Genomic DNA, 8903 nt, shown 5'->3' on the forward strand with positions numbered 1-8903 from the left:
CTATAACAAGGGAGAAGGGAAAGTTTACGATGCCTAAAACCTGATCGAACATCTTGATTGCATTCAAACACTACACATTACAGTACATAAAATTTCACTTACCACATAAACAGAGAGAGGTAAGGAGAGATGACTGGGGATGATGGCGAATGATTTGCAGATCCTGAGCACCACTGACAAACATCTAATCTTGTGAAATGTGTGGTAAGTAGTGCCTCTCCGTAGTAGAGTAGGCTACGTGTGATCGCGAATCTCAAAAGTGAAAGTAAAAAGCAAACGTGCATTCATAAGTGATTTCAATGTACTGCATATTAATAACGGCGCCCTGATGTCCGCAATTTATATACAGTGATTACCCAATTATGAATTACCCAACGATATCATTGTGAGAGAAAGCATTGAAATATATTTTTCTCGTATGTCTCATTTTTATTCCCTTTAGGATGCTGTCTTACACTTCATTACCTTTCCGAATACCATATTCGGATTCGGGCACATCCCTAATGCGCACAGCACTTTGATCTGGTGTGTTTACATGTGAGGATAATCGGGACCCCTCATCTCGAGTGGTTTGATTTATTTAGGCAGAATGATAGAGAAAGCTGTCACTGATGATTATTATCACTGACAGCTTCACATTTAGACACATCTGGGCCACGCCTCACTGTGAGGCTGCTCTCACTGTGAGAGTATTGAGTCTAGCAAAGCACTTTTGAGAGGAAATGCCTCTTGCTGAGGCTAGAACTCCCTTAATGAAAGCTTGCGCTTGCTCTCCATCCCCTCCGTTCAACACTGAGCAATGGAAGTTCTATTCAAGCTGGGCAAGTCCTTCTCATTCAGCTTGCGCTCAAACAAACTACCGCTTGATGGCAGACCCACATACTCAAACGGGCTATTCTCCTCTCCTCATTGCCACGAAAGTCAGTTCCTCACCCCCTTGTGGAGAACTAACATTCGTAAAAATAGAACAGCAAGCCATCGTGGATGTTTCAAGCTGCGTTCTAAATATCATAAAAGGAGGTTATTCACTTCAGTTTGCTCGCAGGCCACCTCGTTTCAGAGGTATTACTCAGACTTCAGTATGGGACAATGAAGCTCATGTTCTCCAGTCTGAAGTACAAACACTGCTTGCAAAAGGCGCAGTGGATACGGTTCCTACAGAGAACAGCTAGGCAGGCTTTTTCAGCCACCACTTCCTCCCTTAACGCTGAAATATAATAATAATAATAATAATAATAATTCATTACATTTATATAGCGCTTTTCTAGGCACTCAAAGTGCTTTATATTGTGAGGGATATCTCCTCATCCACCACCAGTGTGCAGCATCCACCTGGATGATGCGATGGCAGCCATAGTGCGCCTGAATGCCCACCACACACCAGCTTATTGATGGAGAGGAGACAGAGTGATGAAGCCAATCAGCAGATATGGGGATTGTTAGGAGGCCATGATGGTCAGAGGCCAATGGGCAAATTTGACCAGGATGCCGAGGTCACACCTCTACTCTTTTCGAAAGACATCGATTTGGATTTTTAATGACCACAGAGAGTCAGGGCCTCGGTTTAACATCTCATCCGAAGGACGGTGCTTGTTGACAGTATAGTGTCCCCCATCACTATACTGGGGCGCTAGGACCCAGACAGACCACAGGGTGAGCACCCCCTGCTGGCCTCCCTAACACCTCTTCCAACAGCAACCTAGTTTTCCCAGGAGGTCTCCCATGCAGGTACTGACCAGCTCAACCCTGCTTAGCTTCAGTGAATGACCAATCTTGGGCTACAGGGTGATATGGCTGCCGGCAAATAAATCCTCACACAAATAATATTTTTAAAGCCGCTTATTTTCACATCCACATAGCCCCCCATCACAGACCATTCTTAAGATTTGCATTCAAGGGAGTGGCCTATCAATATACAGCTCTGCCATTGGACTGTCTCTGGCCTTACACACTGTTACGAAATGCATAGACTTGGCTCTTTCCCCTCTGAGGCAGATGAGAATCCATTTTGAAATACCTCAACGATTGGTTGGTTTTAGTCAATACAGAAGAGGACCTCGCGTCTTCTCAGTGCTTTTCAGAGTATGCTCAGCCTCTGCCTCTGTGATTCCACTAGTCCTGCTCCAAATGCAGCCTCTCTAGTTTTGGCACAAAGTCCGTGTCCCGTCCCATGCCTGGCACCTGGGCCGGTTTTACATCAGGGTAACCCATCACTGTATCAGAGCTGTGGCCCCTGGACAACTCCTCACCTGTTTCAATCAAGTGTGCAGTTGGGACTGACCTCCAGGAGGAAGGTAGTCTTGACAGATGCCTCCAACTCGGGTTGAGGAGCTCTGTTTGAGGGCATTCTGGCGTTTGGGCTCCTGGTCAAACCCAAAGCAACGGCTGCATATCAACTACCTCAAAATGATGGCTGTTTTCTTGGCCCTAAAAACCTTCCTGCCAGCCTTAAAGGGGCGTCATGTCCTGGTCCAGTCAGACAACATGACGGTGGTAGTGTACATCAATTACTAAGGCAGTCTAAGGTCACGTTCCCTTTACAGGATGGCTAGGGTCCTCCTATTTTGGGCACAGAGCAAACTCCTATCACTAAGAGCAGTTCATGTGCCAGGCAGTCTGCCTTGTAGCGGACATGCTGCCCAGAGACAACGTAGCTCCATGAGAATGGAGAATACACCCTCAGATGGTTCAAATGATTTGGTCTGTCTTCGGGAGGGCAGAGGTCAACGTCTTCACCTCAGAAGACAACTCTCACTGCCCAACTTATTTCTTGATGCAGCGAGATGCCCTGTCCCGGTGTTCACTTGTATGCCTTTCCCTTCATATAAACATGCGTCATTTACATGAAGCGGAAGCAAGCGCATGCGTCGTGATACTCTTTCCACAATGGCAGCACACCGCTGCAGACGGGATGAGGAGGAGAAGAATGAGTAGCTTTATAAATTTATGGTTGAACCCCTGATATCACATTGACTATTTTACCAATGTCCTTGCTACGTTTCTGGGTCTGGGAACATTTCAGTTGTGCTGCTGTCTATGGAGGGTCAGAAAGCTCTCGGATTTAATCAAAAACATCTTATTTTGTGTTCCGAAGATTAACGAAGGTCTTACAGGTTTGGAACGACATGAGGGTGAGTAATTAATGACAGAATTTTAATTTTTTGCGTGAACTATCCCTTTAATAATAATAATAAATGTTTCTCGAGCGGAAAATCAGCATATCAGAATGATTTATATATATATATATATCACTCTCTAAGCTCCAAGTAACTGCCTGTTTTCAAGCATAAACACCTCGATTCCTTGACTAATTCCCTCTCAATAGTAGGACATTGATCATGCAATCAATATAATAAAATCACGGGTCTTAGCACTTGGCTGGCAAAAGTCGACATCACCTCAGCTTTCAAACCTATGCCTATCCATACAGATTCACGGCACTTATTTGGGGTAAGTTGGCACAGGAAATTCTATTTTGTCGTGGGCTTAACTTTCAGATGCAAAGCAACACCAAGATTTTCTGACGTTTTATAAGAAGCTTATTGGATTCATCAAACAATTACGCAAAGTAATCCTCATAGCATCTACCCTTTTAGACAACTCAAATTGTTCTGAGCATTGAATTCCCTTACAGATGTACAGTGCTCCCGGTGGAGCAAATATGTTTCTCTGTCGACTACTGGCGAGGCTCACCCATCTGATGCTGTGAGTACTGAATTCCCATCAGATGCAGCAAGAGCCTCCTGGTCGAGCAAACCTTGCCTTTCCGTCAGACTAGATGTGAAGCTTACCCGTCTGATGCCGTGAGTATTGAACTCCCGTCAGTACCTCCGCCTTATAAATTCTCAGGCTAAATTCCCCCACGAGCCACTATTTTTAGACGACTCCAAAACACCCGTCACTCGCTTCTGGTTCCAAAAACGTCCTGCAATTGTCGGGCATCCCAGCAAATAATTTCTCCAGCCATTCTTTTCGCATCGGGGCAGCAACATCAGCAGCCCAAAAAGGTCTATCCAAGCAACAGATCCAAACTCTAGGAAGATGGTCCAGTTTCACCAGTTAACTAACCAGTTTCACATCAAAAAAGCCCACCAAACCCTCATTAGTCATCAAACCATTTAATGTAATCACTTAATGTGCTCCCGTCGGATGTCGGCGAGAGCCTCCTGGCCAGACAACTTTACCTTTCCGTCTTACGTTCGGAGAGGCTTACCTGTTCGATGCCGTGAGTATTAAGCTCCCGTCGGACATCAGCGAGAGCCTCCCGGCTAGACAACTTTACCTTTTCCATCCTACGGTCGGCAAGGCTTACCCGTTCGATGCTGTGTGCTCTTGTCGGACGTCGGCGAGAGTCTCCCAGCCACATAACTTTACTTTACCGTTCGACGGTTGGCGAGGCTTAACTGTCCGACGTCATGAGTCTCGATCTCCAGCCGAATGCTGTCAGAACCCTCTCAGCTAACCTCACGTCTTTTCCCCTCACTTGGCGAGGCTTACCCGTTCGATGTTCTGAGTCTGATACCCCATCGAATGCTGCGAGAGCCCTCCCAGTCGGGTTTTCCTTCTTCTCTCTTCCTGCCCGGCGAGGCTTACCCGTCTGATGCAGTGAGTCTTGATCTCCCGTCAGATGTCGGCGAGAGTACTCCCGGTTGGGCTTCTATACTTGCCGCCAGCAAGCGAGACTTATCCATCCGATACCGTGAGTCTTGATCTCCCATCGGGTGTCGCAAGAGTCCTCATTGCTGGAAGGCCCAAAGCCTTTTTATCTGCCAAACCGAGAGGACCCACACATCCGGAAAGAGCACTACATTTCAAAGTTCACCATATCTGTAGACAAGGAACTTGAAGAAGGTTATTAGGTGTAACACTGGGATATTCTGCTCCAGAAAAGGTTTGACCGAAGAGCAAGAGATTAGATAGCTGTGCCTTGGTAGCAATGTGGATAAAGGAACTCATCAGAACTTACAAGTGTCAAGCATCAAGTCTCTGGATCGTTTACAATTATTAATGTTAAGACTGGGTGAGAAAATAAAATAAACTCTTGAAATACAATTCTAGAAGAATGTGATTGCTCAAGATTGGTATTTCCACACTGACTCCTTAGTTCCCTTAGTTTCCAAGGCTGGTCAGTATGGTGGTCACACTTAGAGAATGGGCCCATAAAAGCCTTCAGGAAGAAGAAGAAAGGCCAGATTCTTTCTTAGAGCGCTTCAGAGGACCTGAACTCCAAATTGCTCCCAGTCGGATAAGCATCATAGATTCTGAATGCTGCATGTAGGGCTTGTGAGGAAGGTATTTGTAGCAGCTTTTCTTCCATTAAATCCAAGCGGCATAATTAGACCTCAAGAGCAAGTATGTGATCTGGGCTCTCATTTTGATGATGATTCATGTAAATAAGTGCTTTTGTGTCATGTGTGAAAGGGTTAGTCCTGACTCAAGCTGATGGTGTTTCATTATTAATTATATCCCAAACACAGGGCCTGCTTTGATGATCTTCAAACTAGGAACTTCATTCTGTGGCTGGTTTTGGATTATCTCTCTGATGTCATTTATATACTGGATACCTGTGTGAGACTGAGAACAGGTCAGAATCTTACAGTGTCTATCATGTTTTTGGAAAAGTTGCTGTGACGCTTTGCTCTAACAATTCAATAGGCATTTTTGGTACATTGAATATGAGTAATCATGAAGATCTGACAATGTATTTCTTCACTATAGGTTTCCTTGAGCAGGGTCTTCTGGTGAAGGACCTAACCAAGTTAAGAGAAAGCTATTTTCACGCAATGCAATTCAAGCTAGACCTGCTATCCATACTACCCACTGATCTAGCCTACATCGCCATTGGCATTCATGTGCCAGAGCTGCGTTTCAATCTACTGATGCGCTTCTCACGTCTATTTGAGTTCTTCGACCGCAGTGAGACCCGCACAAGCTACCCCAACATATTCAGAATTTGCAACTTGGTGCTCTATATCCTAGTCATTATTCACTGGAATGCCTGTATCTACTTTGCCATCTCTAAGTCTCTGGGATTTGGATCCGACCAGTGGGTCTACCCAAACATATCTGATCCTGAGTTTGGGACACTCACTCGAGGATACGTCTACTGCCTCTACTGGTCAACCCTCACCTTGACGACCATTGGGGAAGTGCCAGCTCCAGTGCATGATGAGGAGTATTTTTTTGCTGTTTTTGATTTCCTTTTTGGTGTTCTCATTTTCGCCACCATTGTTGGTAACGTAGGAGCCATGATATCAAACATGAATGCCACACGGGCCGAGTTCCAGGCTCAAATCGATGCCATCAAACACTACATGAAGTTTAGAAAGGTCAGCAAAGAGCTCGAAGCCAGAGTCATCAAATGGTTCGACTACTTGTGGACCAACAAGAAAGCAATTGATGCGCAGGATGTCCTAAAGAATCTGCCCAACAAACTGCGGGCTGAGATCGCTATCAATGTGCACCTGGATACACTGAAGAAGGTCCGAATCTTCCAGGACTGTGAAGCTGGGCTTTTGGTTGAACTGGTGCTCAAGCTGCGGCCACAGGTCTTCAGTCCCGGAGACTACATCTGCCGAAAGGGAGACATAGGAAAAGAGATGTACATCATCAAAGAGGGTCACCTTGCTGTTGTGGCTGATGATGGGGTAACCCAGTTTGCACACCTGACGGCTGGCAGCTGCTTTGGCGAGCTTAGCATCCTCAATATCAAAGGCAGCAAAATAGGCAACCGACGCACAGCTAATATCCGTAGCATTGGCTATTCTGACCTCTTCTGTTTGTCAAAGGATGACCTGATGGAGGCTGTAATGGAGTATCCGGATGCTAAGAAAGCTCTGGAAGAGAGGGGAAGGAGGGCCTGCTGGAGGAGATGGACGCAGGTGGAATCGTGTCTTACAAAACATATAATAACAATGTTTTGTCCACCACTTACAAGTGTACTTCTTAGCTTTTTGAGTGATGCTTTGCTGATTAAAATGATTTACATATAAAAAATGAACAGCACTTTTGGAAATATGCCATTAATTTGTGCGATGAGACTCTAGACTTATCAGTCTTCAAGAAACAAACAAACAAACAAACAAAAACTTCTAGACTTCTACAAATGTTTTATTCTACATTTATGAAGAGGTACCAATCGTCTTTCATTAGTACTGTCATGTTGAGATCACATGACCTCAACTTGACAGTATGTCGCTTTATGTAGGACTGCTAAATGTAAAAATTATTTTATACCAGCTGCCATCGGTTTTAAATTCCAAAAAATGTTATGCATATTGTTTATGGAAGTCTTTGATTTTGTATGTGTGTTGTGGTGGTGGGTGATTGTTTTCTTGATTGTATTGTTCACTGCTGCTGGCTGTGAATTAAATTGCCCTCTGGGGATAATAAAGTTGACCTTGACCAGCCATGTCATGCATTTTATGTTAATTAGAGATGGGCAGTATTGTACATTTTTGAGTACAGTTGCTGTCACGATTCTGTCAATGTAAGCTGTGACATTGAATCTCTAGCACCACAAAAAAGCCATATTGTCCTGATTTGTGAATGTAAATTTGCAGTCTGAATTTGATGAGATAAAAACACTGCACACATCCTGTCCTAACAAAAACAATCAAGTGTATTCTGGTTCACAAATGAATAATTTAATCAGCTTCTTTTAATGATTCAGTTTGACCAATCTTTCACTGAATTAACTCATTATTGTATTTGTGGGGCTTTACATTAAGTGCAAATAGCGCACTTGTTGGCAAGCGCTATTTATATTAGCTCCACCCACCAATGTCTGGTTAAATAAGATTTAAAAAAGACGCATTTCATTCATTTGATGCGATCGACCTCCTGCCATTTCCTGCCATTTCCAGTGTGGATGTACCCTGTGTTCCATTGATTAAAGAATGTTTTCATTTATTTGTGCCTCTTGCATGCTTCCTAAACAGCGAACTGTGACAGAAGAACCGACCAAAACCGCTACCTCCATGCCTACCCTCCGTTTTTGTTTTTCGTTTGGTACAGTTTTTTTTGTTTCCGTAGTTCCCCTTCACCCGCCCGGAATTCCTCCTCCTCCTGCTGGAGCAGGGGGACAGATCTCTCGAGGACCATACAAGACTGTTCCGGCTGTTAGCTAGCACCACCAGCTACCCGGACGACGTGTAGCGTCCACTCCTTCGTGGAGTGGACTCTGGCGAGAAACGGATCACCATCCACCACCTGCCCCGTGGATGATCTCGTCAGATCCACTCCAGACCCAGTGCCCAGCCCACCATCTCCCCATGGTGCGGAGCAACAGCCCGAGCCCACCGATGACAGAGAGCCAATTCCCACCGCGAACGACGAGCCAGCGCCAAGCCGAGCGACTGAGCGGAGGATTGCCCCATACGTGGAGCTCAACCCGTCAGACCAGGTGCGAGAGCCGGCGACAATGCCCACCACGAGGGAGAACTAATTAATTCGTCATTGTCATTAGGGCATGTCCCCAAAACCTTCAAACTGATGCTATTAAGCCTCTCATCAAAAAACCACAACTTGACCCCAAAGAACTAGTTAATTACAGACTGATCTCGAATCTCCCTTTTCTGTCCAAGATACTAGAACTAGGTTCAGGAGTGGCTTAACAAGAGGAATACGACAACTGTAGCCAAATTCCTTGACACGTCTGTGTGTGGTGGCTCTTGATGCCTTGACCCCAGCCTCAGTCCATTCCTTGTGAAGTTTACTCAAATTCTTGAATCGATTTTGCTTGACAATCCTCATAAGTCTGCGGTTCTCTCGGTTGGTTGTGCATCTTTTTCTTCCACACTTTTTCCTTCCACTCAACTTTCTGTTAACATGCTTGGATACAGCACTGTGAACAGCCAGCTTCTTTGGCAATGAATGTTTGTGGCTTACCCTCCTTGTGAAGG

General features: G+C 45.1%; 1 protein-coding gene and 1 pseudogene across 1 annotated transcript in view; both read left to right on the plus strand.

The window, feature by feature from the left end:
* LOC107566007 (plastin-3-like) overlaps positions 1-3807 on the plus strand; it is a 37219-nt gene extending 33412 nt beyond the window's left edge. Inside the window, exon 11 of the mRNA XM_016251355.1 lies at positions 3635-3807. Within this exon, the coding sequence (XP_016106841.1) occupies positions 3635-3807 (173 nt within the window). The remainder of the gene's footprint in view (positions 1-3634) is intronic.
* A 630-nt stretch (positions 3808-4437) lies between these two features.
* LOC107566008 (cyclic nucleotide-gated olfactory channel-like) lies at positions 4438-8404 on the plus strand (annotated as a pseudogene).
* Positions 8405-8903: the final 499 nt, after the last annotated feature.

Source organism: Sinocyclocheilus grahami, unplaced genomic scaffold, assembly GCF_001515645.1.
Source record: "Sinocyclocheilus grahami isolate Dianchi unplaced genomic scaffold, SAMN03320097.WGS_v1.1 scaffold1040.1, whole genome shotgun sequence".
Classification (NCBI taxonomy): domain Eukaryota; kingdom Metazoa; phylum Chordata; class Actinopteri; order Cypriniformes; family Cyprinidae; genus Sinocyclocheilus; species Sinocyclocheilus grahami.